The sequence below is a fragment of the Amblyomma maculatum genome, chromosome 6, assembly GCF_055883805.1.
Source record: "Amblyomma maculatum isolate TAMU_Amacu chromosome 6, ASM5588380v1, whole genome shotgun sequence".
NCBI classification, from domain to species: Eukaryota; Metazoa; Arthropoda; class Arachnida; order Ixodida; family Ixodidae; genus Amblyomma; species Amblyomma maculatum.
Window position 1 is genome coordinate 111,181,244 of NC_139349.1, and position 14,227 is coordinate 111,195,470.

Genomic DNA, 14,227 nt, shown 5'->3' on the forward strand with positions numbered 1-14,227 from the left:
CATCTCTTCTCCCCTCTCCTTCTTTTTCGCACTATGCTCGTCTCGTGGTTGCCGGCTTGTTTTCCTGTTTCCGGAGTATCCTCCAGCCAGTGCGCCTAGAGGAGAAAGCGAGGTTGAGGAGCGCAGAGAGCACTCCCATCAGTCAATTAAGGCTAGAGCAGTTCTCATTTGCCCCGTACCAATAGGAACAGAAAACGAAAAGTTACGAAATGAAACATATACATACACTGGACGAAGAACGGGCCACTCGGGAAGTGCGCCGAGGAAGAGCTCGAGAGACCTGCGTGCCTGTGGGCCGTTAAGCCGCGGCAAACCGCAATTGGCTGTTATAAAACACACCTGATCCCTGCGGCGCTTGGTTCGTTTGACACTTACGTTGGTGTTGCACTCCCTACGCCGCCTCACGTTTCTCCGCGACCTCGTTAACTTTTATTTTGTTTTTTGTGTGCGCCTGAGCGAAAACTCGGGATGTACTGCGGAGCCTATTTTTCTCGATATTTATTCCTTTCCACCTTTCGCTTTCCATCTTCTTTAGTTTCTTGAAATTTGAGACGGACATTTACTGTGGTATGAGGATCTCTCCATGGCTGGCCGCCGCGATATTTTCCACAAAAAAAGGGGGGGGGGATGGGGGAGGGGGGGGGGGGGGGGGGTTAGTTTTGTCGGAACTGATGAAGTGGAGCGAATTTATTTTCTTAAGCGTACACGGGGTTTTAGTGGGAAGAGTGAGGAGGTGCTCAGAGGTACTGTGACTTAGCCCCAGGATCCTTAACAACGGCAGGGCGAAATGGATACTCGACAGCCAATAATGGAAAGCATCACGACACGAAGGTTAAGAACAAAGAAAATGACAGCGGGGCTACCGTTACCTCAGAAAAACCATTAAGCACCGTCGAAACTTGATTGGCGTTCTTCTAGGTTTTAATCGCACTCTATAGACCGCCCGAAGGGTCCGGAATTTTAATCCGCGTTTCACTCTCTTTCGAGCTTTTCGTGTTACCTCCGCATAAACTGCACAGGCAAGCTTTAATTTTGAGCACCGTCATACCGCGTAGACTTGCGCCCTTGTCCTGCGTTTTTCTTTCAGGTGAGCTTCGCATAAACTCTGCTTGTTGCTCTGTGTTTGAACCTCGCCGACTCGGGCGTCGAATTTGATTGCGGTGAAAAAGTGAAGGAGGGCAGTATCCGCGTGTTGCTACTTGTGCCCGAAACGAGCACTAGAAAGTCTGCGGTGGATTAAGTGTGCACGCTTGTCTTGCTTAGTTATACTTTGTTTGAACTGACGTCCTGCACTTGCCAACTTCGTCTTCATCTGTACGCGAGTTTGTTTGGCCTCCGTTGTACGCCGCAACTGTTCTGGCGACGTGACCCGCTGGACGGCGTCGCAGTGCGCGGATCGCTTTATAACGAGTTTCATAAAAGAACGGCCCACAGCGCAAGGCGGCCGCGCGAGACGTTTGTAGAAGAACCCGAGATAGGAAACTACGCATCGCACTTCGAGGATGCCGGGGGAGGACGTGTTGTTCGTGCCGCGGTGGTGGCCCGCGCTGGTCGTGCGCGCAGTTTGTTAGAGTGGAGTGCTGCTCCGAGGAGGTAAAGTTGCGGGAGGGGCGTGCACGGCCGCGGCTTAGAACAAAAAGGGGGCGGGAGCGGACGGGTGAAGGAGCGGCCGTTTCTCAACGCGCTATCTCCACGCCGCGCCGGCAGTCCGACGCAATTACACGTAGTGCACCGCCAGGCAGCCGGCCCCACACCACGTTGCTACATCCCCCTGGTCGTGCACGATCCGGCTCCTCGTCCGTTTCTTTTTGTCCGCGCCTCCTTTTCTTTGTTTGATTTCCTCTTCTCCGGGTTTGTTCCGCTGTCTCCTCTCACAAGGGTTCGTTTCTTTGTGCCCGCCCTGTCGACGCGATCGCGAAATAGAAGAGAAGCGGGCCAGTGAAAGTGCGCCTGCGCGGGTGTTTTAGAGAGAGAGAGGGGGGGGGGGTTGCAAAGAAAGGGTGAAATAAAGGGAGGCATCGGGTGGAAAGAATACGGCACGAGGGCAGAAGCTACTGGAGAACGCGCGAGCCAACCCACTTCGGGGACAACTCGGCGGAAAATGACGTCCCCAGGCGAACATTTAAAGCGACAGAGATACACCTCGGCGTTGCTCAAGCCGCGCGGCGCGGTGAAGGCAAAACGTGCCCCGAGGCGGCGGACGACGCGGCGCGAAACGCTGCCGAGAGGCGAATAAAGACGAAAGAGAAAAGAAGGGAAAACAAAACGGCGGCGCAGGCAGCAGTACCGCCGCTCGGGCGGCGACAAATAACGGTGGGACAGAGGAAGCGAAGAGAGAGGAAGAAAAGTTATAGAGGGGGAAGGAAATAACGAAGTGAAGGACGGGGGGAGGGCCAGCGACAACAAACAGCGATCGGAAAGAGTACGAATAAAGGAAAGAGCAGCACGAGGAGAACGCGCAGTAAATGAAGGAATCCTCGGCACTAGTTTCGTGTCGTCTGCTCCAGTTTCTTTATAGCCCTTTCAGCGCCCTTTTCTCTTTCCTTTCGCTTATTTCTTTATTTGTTTTTCTTATTCTGCTCCTCGCTCTTATTATTCTTCTCAATCTGCCGTTGCACTCAGCCTTCGCGTACGCGAGAAGTGCAACTCGCGATGTAGCAGCTCCTCCTCACTCCCTTGCTCTCCACTGTGCAACCCGTCGCCCTTTTCTCGGCGACAAATAGAACGACTGTTTTCCCTCGCGGGAGCCATTCTTAAACTCGTTGTCGCCCCGGAATGAGCTCTTCCGGATTGCTTTCTGGCCCACGACAGCGGGAGGAGAAGCCGAGTATCGGGAGCAGCCGCCGTCGCTATTGGCCTCCTCGGTAAGCCGTGTGTATGTTGGAGGAGCACGAAAGCGTGGCAGTAGCGGCAAGGGAGAATGGCGCTCGCGCGCACGCTTCAGCGTTCTTGTGTAGCGCTCGCTTGCTGCTGGCGCGCTGTCGACACGCGCCGTGCGCGCCCTGGGACGAACCGCGCCGAGCAAGACCGCAGGATTCCCGCGAGCCCAGCGAGAGCTGCGCGCTGTTATTAACACGGCCTGGAAAGGAAAGGTTTTCGCTGGAAGCTGGCCTCCGGATTCGTTTATCTGCCGTCGCTGGCACCTCGTCCGTCGCCCGGTTAACCTGAAATGAAAACGAATAGCGGTTCTTCTCGGTTGCGACTTGAGAGGGAGGCTTCTTTCTTGGCTTTTTTTTTTTTTTTCTTATGTGCTGTTGCAGGGCGCTCGTTGCGTTTGCAGGTCTAGTTTGTTTCGCTAGCCTCGCATTTACTATTTATTGCATGGGAACACATCGGGCCGAAAATTTGTAGGTTAGCTCTGGCCGATTTATAGGCCGTGAGTGTGGTAACGTATACAGCAGAGCTATAGACGGACCAATCTAAAAATCTAGAGACCGCCAGGCTATATTATGCCTGGCGGTCATTAGCCCCATGCACCGTAAGCTCGACAACGTTGGGGAAAACGCTTCGCGGGTATTATCTCGAAGCTCTGTTTGAACCCCTGGAAATAAAGTACGCTTGATAATTAAGCGACGGGGGAAGCTTTGTATGGAGGCCCTTGTTCTGAACACTGTTTTCCAAGCACACATAGTGCACTGTTCGTTAGCCGTCCGGTGGCTGTCGCATAAATCACTGATTGCGACTGGCAGTAATAACAAGCTGTCATCTTTTGCGGTAACTTTTCTGAGCGATTGGCGCCTGGCAACTTCGCTCGTTTTATTTCCCACACCCTCACCGCGGAGAACCCTCAGTCATACAGCATCTCTCGAGAAGCTGTATGATTGCTCTCCGGTGGAGTTTTATTATTATTATTATTATTATTATTATTATTATTATTATTATTATTATTATTATTATTATTATTATTATTATTATTATTATTATTAATCTGCTATCGGCGTGGCCAGCATCTGGTGGCGCTGCGATCGCTTCTACGCTTCTTCGAACACACAGCTGCCGCGTAAAGGCGGCGAGCCCTAAACGAGTTTTTGTTCGGCTTTTGTGCCGCCCGCAATTCTCGGCTTTTCTTGGTCGTAGCGGAGAAGCGTTAGGTCGGCGTGCACTTTCTCTCGTTTGTTTGCCTAAGCTGAGGGAAGGAGAGGACCACGCGGAGGAAGGTTGTCGGTAAAAGGAGCGTTCTGCACGCGTCGTCATTATCGCCAAATTCGCGCCGTCGCTGCCTCCTTCGACCTGGAGGGAGAAGGCCCAGGCAAATGGAGGGAGGGATTGTGTGTTTGCCGACCGAAAGGGGGATGAGAAAGCGCCGGCACCGTCGCCCGAAGAATCGCCCTGCGTGCCGGCTTGAGGCAGGCGGTAACCAGAGTCGCTGACGCCGCGCGGCGATTCTCTTAAGTGGGTGAATTAATGAGGCGCGAGGTCCCCGTTAATTACCCAATGGCAGGGGCGCCTTCCTTTCAAGATCACCGTGCGCTCGACTGTGAGTGAAAAAGAAAGAAAGGGGAGTCCGGGCGGAAGTGCGGAGCCCGATGGGATGAAGGCACCTGCGGCGTTCCTTATTCTTCGTCTGGCTCACGCATCGCCGTGCCGTCTGCGCGCCTTCGGCAGCACAGCGACTCCTCGCGGCAGCAGTTGGTTCCTGTGACGGCGGCTGCGATGGTTCCGGCGGAAGTCGTTAAACGATGGGAAGCTCGCCGTAGTGGCTGCCGTAATGACTGTGGGAGCGATATGCTTGACTTGGGACTTTTGTGCGCGATTGATGAGGTGGTTCTTTGTCACTGCCCCAGAGCAATGAAGTATTTTAAACGAGCGCCAGGAATGTCGATTGGAGATAACGTTGGGTAAATTTGCCTGTGTTGGATAGGCCAAGTCACTCGCTAGAACAAAAATATGAAGTAGAATAGGGCAGCTCGAACTGACGGTGGAATGTGAGCGCTAGCTGTCGCCTCGGGATGTGCCACCGAGCAATAACGTGCGTCTCCCGTTATGACTACGCGTAGTATGTTTTTCTGTCATGCATGCGTGCTCAAGGTGGTGCACCCTTTACAGGGGAACTTTAGTTAGAGGATGGGGAGCGACATGGGCTGTCTAAGGTTACGATGGAAAGTGATGCTCGAAAGCATCGCTTATTGAATGAGGACGAAGAGAGGAAAAAAAAAAAAGATATTCTGTACACGACACGTGGAAAAATACGCAAAAAAGGGAAAATAAAATTAATCACCATAATGTGCAGTACATGAATAGCGTCTTCACTGCATCCTTGAATAGTGAATGGGAAATGCCTAACGTTTTGTCAACGACGCTCTTCCTTGTTGCCTTAGCTTTCTTTTTTTGATCAGTAGCAATTTGGATTTCTCAAATAATGTTCTTATAAATGCTTAGGGGCTTCAATGGCGTATACCACAGTAGATCGTATCGGGCCTTGCAAGTCACAAGTCTTCTATTGAACAGCATGGGTGATGCAGTCTTCTGTTTCGCGTGCTCGGCACCTTGTCAATGAACACCAATATTTCATTTTTGTATACCATTCTTTAAGTATGTCTACGGTACTACCTGAGCGTGGCGGGAAGTGTAGCGGCGCGCTTTGTGAAGGGTAGACTTTTGACTCACCTGCGCCACGGATTGGAAATTTGCGAGCTCCATTTTCGTGCCCTTTTTAACGATGTACTCATGTTGAAGCGCGGTCTCGCGATCCTTCCCTGACCCCTGCGCCGAATCTGCGCGCGTCCGCGGTGCGTTTAAATAAAGCCTTATGCTCTTGCCGGGTAGCTGCGCTATTTCCTGTTTGCCGAACTATCACCCCCCTTCCCCTCCTTTATTCTTCTGCCGAATATGCAACTTTGTGACTTCGGCTCCGCTGTTTGCTTTTGCCAGCTGCGCTCCTTTTGTCTTTCCTTCGCGCCCCCCTGGCGCCTCCATTTGCTCGCTTCTTTCCTGCACGCGAGGTCTCGCCCGCTGTCTTTGTTTGTTCTTCTCGGGACCTCTTCCATCTTTCTTTGCCGCCCCCTCCCCAGTTTGTCTTATTGTCTTATGCGGCTGTTCCTCCCCCTCTCTCTTCCTCGTGCGAGCCATTTGTTTCGTCCCAACATTGCTCTTCCTTTGTGCGTGCGTATCACGACCTTCCCCCACCTCCCGCGTCCCCGGCGCTATTTCTGTCTGGTGTACGACAATTTGCTCGCTGTCCCTCAGCGGCCCTTCCTCTCCTCTCTTCATTCTTTACCCTTCGTCGCAAGTCTGCTCTCACCAACGCCCTTCCCTTGCCGCTAAGCCAGCCGTCTGCAACGGTGCACGGGGGATTCTCGGGCCACCGCCGTTTTTCCGCGCTTTCTGCTCGGCCGCGTCGTCCTTCAAGATCCCGAGCCCCGCTACCGTCGTTGCCGGCATGTGTTTACCGCCTTGTGTAACGCCCTTTGGCGCGGCTGCCCCAGCAGATAAGCCTCCGTGGTTCGCCGTAAAGCGCCTGAGCAACGGTGACGGCGTTGCCCCGTTTTTCCAGCGCCCTTCCAGGGCGTTTTGAAGCTTTCTCCCCCCCCCCCCCCCCCCCCCCCCCCCCGCCTCCCTTCCTTTTGTTCATGCGGGAACAAAGGCGGCAATGGGTGAGCGCGCCTGCGCGCCACCGGGTTCTTTTCCCCAGTCGGCCAACTCGCTGCCACCGCAGGCGCGCGCTCTCGACCACGCGGCGCCCGCGCCCGCTAAGCATGCGCGCGAGGGAGAGCGGTCTCGAGGAAATGAACTCTTGTACAGCGCCGCCACCGGCAGAGCCGTTCAAGCATGCTTGATAAGATGCCCCCCTCCCGCGCGCTCTTTCTGTGCCGCCTGTCTGCCTGCTTTCCCCGACCAGCTTGTATCACCCCCCTTCACCACTCTCTCTCTAGATTTTTTTTTTCTTTGGTTCGCATGCATCCTGGTGCTGTTTGTGCTGTCGTCTTGTAGTCGTTTTTATCGCAATTTGCTTTCTCTGTGTCCGGGATAAATGCAACCGTACTGCTCACTGATCGAGGTTAAGGCAGTAATGCATATTTGCGAATGCAGAGCGAGCTTGCTCAGAGACGTGACCCAATTACTACTCTGCCTCAAAGTATCGAAAGTAGCGCTCCCACCCATTCATGACCTGAACGTAGCGGAACCATTTTCCACCCAAGAAGCACCCGTTGAAGATTCCAAAGACATCACTCGTACCACTATGAAACCTGCAAAGTTTCATTTGGTTCTAGTAGAACTCCCAGGTTACCTTTTTGTATAGGGTTTTCTATTGGTTTCTCCATTAATGTAGCAGCTTCAGAATGAGGAACTTTTGTATAGCTGCTGATATTGGCATAAAAGCTGGCAGTGTGTCAGAAAGACTATGCTGCTAGCATAGCAGTTCCTCTACCCAATCATCACAATGGCTTTCTTTGCACGTAGGTGCAACCTGCCCTGTACTTTTTATTTTCGTATTTTATTTAAATATTTTGGGACCGAACTTGACTTAATTACTTGTTTCCTGTTCTTGTTCTTTTGTCTTGCAGGAAGTGGGAAGCATCATAGGAAAAGTAAGTTGAACCTCTTTCTGCCGTAAGTGCACCTCTGGTGGTATTCTAATGTTCAGCTTCTGTGCTAACTTTTTTGGTCTCTGCAAGCGCATCGGTCTTGGGACTTGATGCTGCAAAAAATTGGGGCTTTTGTCAAGCACTGTACTGGCTTGCACTATTCGAAATGTAAAAATTATTGAATTCATAATTCAGGTGTGACAGATGTTGGATAATATTGTGCTGAATTCAGGTACTATCGAAATTCGAACTGCAACAACTAATGTGAATGAGAAGTTCTTTGGAAAAAAGAAAAATAATAATTGAATTTTTTTTTCTTGTTTACTGAGCTGTTAAATAATCTTTTCGTATTCTTTCTCCTAGATGATAGTGTCTTTTGTTTATTTGTAATAATTTGTAGCACTGAATAGTGCCAGTGACAACACAGGAATATGTGGACTGTTGTAGCCACAGCAACCATCTCACTCCTGGCTGCATTTCAGTGCGATTCTTATATACCTGAAATTTGAAATTGATAGTTCAATAAGTTAGCATTCTTGATGTAAATTGTTACTTGCTGTTGCATCCACTCATCTACTCACCTTATTATTTGTTTTATTGCTAGTATATTTATAATGGTCTTGAAAAATAATGCTTTGTACTTTGTGTGTGTATTATGGATTATGTAGGGGGTATGGACTATGTGTGGAGCATAGTATGATGTGTTCCTTTGATCTTCCCACCTGTTTGCAGAAAGGCGACAACATAAAAAAGTTCAGAGAAGAGGTAAGTTTCACATACTTTGTAAGCATTATTTGTGGCCTGTAACGTTTTCGCAGCTTATTTACCTCTTTATATATATTCTTTCTTAACTTAATTCTCCAGCTGTACTCGCGATGCTGTAATATACCTTTTGCCTTAATCTGACATGCTAAGAAAGTGCTCTTGTTCTTTTGGTGTGTACACCTGTGGTGAAAAAGTCTTTGGATTGTGTGGCTTATCTGTTGGAGCATTTATGACACCAGTGAAGATATGTGTCTCCATTAGGTGAGGAGAACCCTTACCCTCACTGTTAAAGACCTTGTGGTCTTTAGCAGATATGTAAGATCTGTACTACACAGCCAAGGAACAAAACAAGCCATGTGGCGTGGAGACCTTTGACTATGTCTGTACACTGCTGTAATCGAATGGCTTAAACAATATTTTGCATTGATTGCATATATACCACAACAAGATGGTACTGCTATTTGCGTGACTGTGTAAACTTTTCTCTCGCCTGGAAACATCTGTCCCGAGAGTGCTGGAGAGATAAAAAGGAACTGTACAAGTGAAATTTGTGCTAGCAGTTTTATTTCGAAGACAAAGTTGTTCACTAATGGTTAGGTAAGCAGGTAAAATAGTGTCGGCCCATTTAAACATATGGAGTTTGTAGGAGCTGAACACAAAATTATTGTGACAGTTTAGTAAGAGTGACACCAATTAGAATTCATGGCATCGAGGACAGTATAGAAGCATATAGGGTAGAGTGGCAATTGAAACTCTGCAGTCCTGTGTAAAGCTGTGTCATATCTTTTGTTACCATTCCTGAGCATGTTGTATGAAATGGACACAATATGGCCCACTAACTTGCGTACAACACAATCTTCAACATTTCCTTTCTTTTTAACTTCCTCAGAGTGGCGCCAAGATCAACATTTCGGATGGCTCATGCCCTGAGCGCATTGTCACCGTCACTGGCTCCACGGAGGCCATACTGAAGGCCTTCTCACTCATCGCCCGCAAGTTTGAAGAGGTAAGCCCTGGATGCACGAGCTGCTTGACCCCTTACGAGCTCAGGGGCAGGGGGGGCTGGAGCGGTGGACGTTTCACAGAGCGAGCAGATGTTGTCTCTGCTCTGCCTGCCCGTGCAGACGGTGGGACCGACCCTCCAGGAGCTGCAGAGCAATGGCAGCCACCTGCCCAAGCCACCTGTCACACTGCGCCTCATTGTGCCGGCCAGCCAGTGTGGATCCCTCATCGGCAAAGGAGGCTCCAAGATCAAGGAAATCCGTGAGGTCAGAAGCGTATTTCATCTGGTGTAGAATCCATCTGTGAAGCTCATCTTGCCATGGCATATGAGTTTGTGATGGGTGCTAGTAGTTAACAGAAAATGGGATGTAAAAGAACACAACAGGGGAATGGCGACGATAGTTTGATATTTAATGGCACAAGGGCACCATAATTAGCGTCACAATGTGAGGTCTTGAATCCGCTACCACAATGTTGAGGCTGGCATAATAGCACTCAAATTGGAGAGTGCCGCAAATGAAACTGTCTGCTATAGACCCTATTCACTATCAGGTTTAGCAGGTGGCAGTTTTGGCAACCTTATATTGCAGAGCCGCCATAACGTTGGGCGGTTCGAAACTAAAAGCAAAAAAAAAAAAAATGGCTTCAGTGCATCTGCTTCGGTCTACTGGCTTTCTCTTTGCTGCGCATCACTCATTTGTCAGACACTTGAGACGATTTGCAACGCCGTCCAACCAGAACCCTGATTTAATCGACACCGTGTCGTAATTCACCGGAGACCCCCTCTCTCTCTTTCTTTCTCCGTCTCCAATGTTGCGTTGTGTGTGCCATGGTTGCCAGTAAGGCTGCGATGACGTCACATGAACAAGCTCTATGCCATCACTTCACAATTTTTTTTTTTTTTTTTTGCACTGTTACTCTGCTTGCACTTGTTGGTATGGGAGAGTTGTACACATTGTTGTCATTTCGATTAATTCAGCCAGAGTAGCAGCAGCTTATAGTTGGATTGCCCTCTCCTTTTCTACCTGGATTTTTCAGGTGACAGGTGCTTCCATTCAGGTGGCCAGTGAGATGCTCCCTAATTCCACCGAACGAGCCGTGACCGTTTCTGGTACTGCTGATGCTATCACAAAGTGCATCTACCAGATCTGTTGTGTCATGATGGAGGTGAGAATGCCTGTGAACACATAACTTGTGCGTCACACTCTAATATCTTGACAGTGTATTCTTTGTAGTTTGGTATGACATATTTCAGCTGATTGAATACCGGACTTTACGATTGAATAATATGCTTTACGAGGGCAGATTTGCCTCTGTATCAGTGAAAAGTGCATGCCAGCTGGTGAATAAAAAGCAGAGCAATTTATTACAGAATATTTTCGTTGTTAGGAGCCTTTTGTAATATGCCTCTTGTAACTGCATTTTGAATGTACCAAGCAAAATTACAGCTTTAATGTTGTGATATTTCGTGTTGGCTGCTCTGGACATTTTGTTCTAAGTATTTGCAGGGCTGTTTCGTGAGCATTTTTTGAAACTATCTTCAGCAGTTTGGTTGTAAACAATAAGTAGTATTTGTCCACCAAAATTGTTTTTAATTGCTATTAGGTAAGAAATGATAATTGGAGAAATACCACTGTTTCTTTCTTAAATGTGTTCATGACCTTCCAGAACAAATATCTTCCAGTGTTTTTCTTCTTGAAGTACCATGTTTTGCTATCATTGCTTGTAGGTGATCACTCTGTGGCAAACCAGGTACAATTTTTAAAGTATATGTGTAGTAGTACTTCTTATAGTGACAGTAAAAAAGAATGGCTATTAACCTATTCTTATCCAGCGGCCAAACAGAATTCTTTTAGAGATAAAAAGACTAGCAATATTACCTTCTCATCATCCTAAGTGGTTATAAGCAGAGCGCAAGCTCTAAGTGAAAAAACTCTTCAAAATTTTCTGCAGTATAGTTCATAATGAAATCATACCTTCATGTTAGCTTAAGCTTTTCCATTCATATCAAAATGTTCCAGGTACTGATGTCAGCAGTACAATAAATGCTTGACAGATACTAACATTGATCCTAATGGGGTGCTGAAATGTGTTAGCGACTTCTTCCGTTGCTCTAGAAACAGTAACACTAAGTTTACTGGCACTTCAGTAATTTTACAACTGACGGGCAAAACTTCCAAGCCACTGGCAATAACCATTTGTGACAGGCACGCAGTCTTCATTTACTTATCCTTGTGCCAAGTTTTCCTTTAAGCCTGAACTGCCACGTCTACACGCTGTCTCACTTCAGTCTGGCATTTTAGTCCAAGCTGCATGTCCTTCAACCCAAGAACTTTAGATGCGCCACTTTTTGCTTGACTCTACGATCCCAGATACATTGAGTGCTCTGCTTTTATTATTTTATTCTTCTTCTTTCCTGCAGTCCCCTCCAAAGGGAGCGACGATACCGTACCGTCCAAAGCCAGCCATGCCACCAGTGATATTTGCAGGCGGTCAAGCCTACACAGTTCAAGGGCAATATGCAATTCCACATCCTGATGTGAGTAGTTCTGGCAGCCCGGCGCCCTTGTTGCCACTCTGGCAGCTCAGCACTCTTTGTTGCCGCTTCGCTAGAGGCTTGCACATGCTACCTGTCGTTTTTTGAATTGGGATTATAGGTTTTCACATTTTTGTCCAAATACGCTCATTGTGATATGTTGCTTTTGTTGTTCTTTTTTTTTTTTTCCCCAGTGGCTAATGGATCTTTGTAATCTCTGTTTGTCAAGCTAGTTTTGATTGACAGGCCTATGGTCAAAGAACTTTCGCAATAAAGTAACCTGGGAACGTCGATCATATTTCTGTATTGCTGCTTACTAGCATAAGTTGCTGGCTCTTAGAACAAGGAGCCTAGGTAGTGTGTATCTGTTATCATGCTTGTGCTGTAATTTACTACACCTTATGATTTGAGCTTTGCTTGTTTGTCCAGAGTCTTGCTGTTGTGTTTTTATGCTGAAGAATTATCACTTATCGTGCACAGTAGCCAAAGCAACACAAGCGCACTCCATTTTCTTTTCCTCCTATCCTTGCCTCTCTCTCTCAAATTCACTTTCTGACGTTTATCCTGTGGCATTGTAGAGTGCTCCTAGGGAGCTGCTCAGGTTTGCATAAAAGCAAAAAAAAAAAAATAATTAAGAAAAAGGGAGAAGAGAAAGAAGCCCACTATCAGGGGATTCCTTTCTTTTACTTGCCTTCAACAGGCTTTTCAGTCTGACTGATCTTGAGCTAGCTATTAATTGCTGCGTTGTCCCTTTCCGTCTGGTGCAAGCCAAAGTGTCTTACGACATCATGGACGTGTAGGAACAGCCGAGCCTTCTTCCTTCCTTTTTTTTTTTTTTTTTTTCTTAACCATTGCAGGCATATTACGCGTGCTCCGAGACACAGTTCACAAAACGACACTGAAGTCTTAAGTGTAACGCGGCTTGTTTGCATGCCTTCCTAGCTCATCTTCTCTTTTTTTGCAACCTGTCAGTCTGGCGAGAAAGTTTGCGATAAGACACTAACTGTCAGCTTGAGATATGAACTGAATAATTCTCTCACCTATCCACACCCGACTACCCACCAACCCAAACCTTACACCCTACCTAGTGCGCACACAGCACAACACGTTTTCACTTGTCTTAGGCAAGAACTGACCACCAGCCATGGTGGGTGCTACGCCACAAAAAGAAACAAATATATATATATATGTCATATATTACGTGGCCTACTGCTCACTATCATTATTATTATTAAATATTGACATTAAGAATTGCATTACAATATCCGCCATTAGCTGTTCGGGGTTCCTAGGTGCTCTAAGTGTCTGGGTGATTAATGGCATCATGTTTCAACACGAAGGTTGAAATACAGTGAAGTGATTGTTTTGTCTTTCCTTCAAATGCTAACTATTGTCAATGTACGTTTATTACAGAAAGATATGCCTGATATAGTTCATAGTCATCACAGCCTCACCACAAACAAACGTCAATAAATCAGCAGGCACGTTACTAACAAGGATGTACAACTTTTCGAAACAACAGACACACCGTGCTTAGAACATACTTTGATCAGGTTCAACATGTCATAAGTTTTCAAGATCAGGCCCTCTAGACTAGGCTTTTTTTGGCAAACACATGGAACCCTCTGATCACTTGCTCTAGTGATGTACCCACAGTTCGGCAGTGGTCACTACCCTCATGGCTCCGTTGCCTCACCAGCTTTGTAGCCTGGCACCCCCGTGAACTCGAAGGTGGCTCACGAGTCTGCTCGCACGTTGTGTATCTCTGCTCGGGACCTTTCAGCAGCGAGCCCGAGTAACACGTAGCCCGTAGACCCCTCGTTTCCAGGCTCCCGCGTGCCGTCCCCAGCCAGGGGGTCTAAGAGGCGCGTGGTGGCCTCCCTCCCCCCCTTCCCCCTGTGTGCGAGGAGGAGATGCCGCGAGAGCCAAGTGAGGTGGACGCCTTATTAATGACTGCTCCCCGGTCCCCCTTCCTTCTTTTTTTCTTCTTCCCCGTGATGGTGGGCTTCTCTTTCCCTCTACCTTCTTCGACTGCAGCCGGGCTCAGTGCCGGCCCCCACCGCCTCCAATATGGCAGGCGTCAAACAGGCGACCAACCTGTCGTGCCCCTCGTGTTTCTTTGTTCCCGCCCCGCAGCTGACCAAACTGCACCAGCTGGCTCTGCAGCATGCCCCACTGCTGCCAGGACACAGCGTCGGGGCCATCAACCCGCAAGGTGAGAATGCAGGCACCCAACCCTCTCCCACCACCAACCCTTTCCACCGCCGGCCACCGTGTGACTCTTCTCCCAAGCACCCCACGGCTCCTCCCCCATCGTCACAGCGACGCAGCGTTGCCAGCGCGCCCGTCCTGAATTTGTTCTGCACTGCGCAGAGCACATCCTTTAATGGCTGCAACA

General features: G+C 48.5%; 1 protein-coding gene across 11 annotated transcripts in view; it reads left to right on the plus strand.

Annotated features, from left to right (window-relative positions):
* Positions 1-14,227, plus strand: part of LOC146186578 (poly(rC)-binding protein 3-like) — a 364,017-nt gene that overhangs the window by 324,316 nt on the left and 25,474 nt on the right. For 8 of the 11 annotated variants that reach the window (XM_084607303.1, XM_084607300.1, XM_084607291.1 and 5 more), the window contains 7 exons: positions 7,506-7,529; positions 8,259-8,291; positions 9,181-9,297; positions 9,386-9,559; positions 10,332-10,460; positions 11,716-11,832; positions 13,867-14,044. In XM_084607303.1, the coding sequence (XP_084463429.1) occupies positions 7,506-7,529; positions 8,259-8,291; positions 9,181-9,297; positions 9,386-9,559; positions 10,332-10,460; positions 11,716-11,832; positions 13,867-14,044 (772 nt within the window). The remainder of the gene's footprint in view (positions 1-7,505; positions 7,530-8,258; positions 8,292-9,180; positions 9,298-9,385; positions 9,560-10,331; positions 10,461-11,715; positions 11,833-13,866; positions 14,045-14,227) is intronic. The other 3 variants (XM_084607302.1, XM_084607301.1, XM_084607298.1) reach the window with 2 other exon arrangements.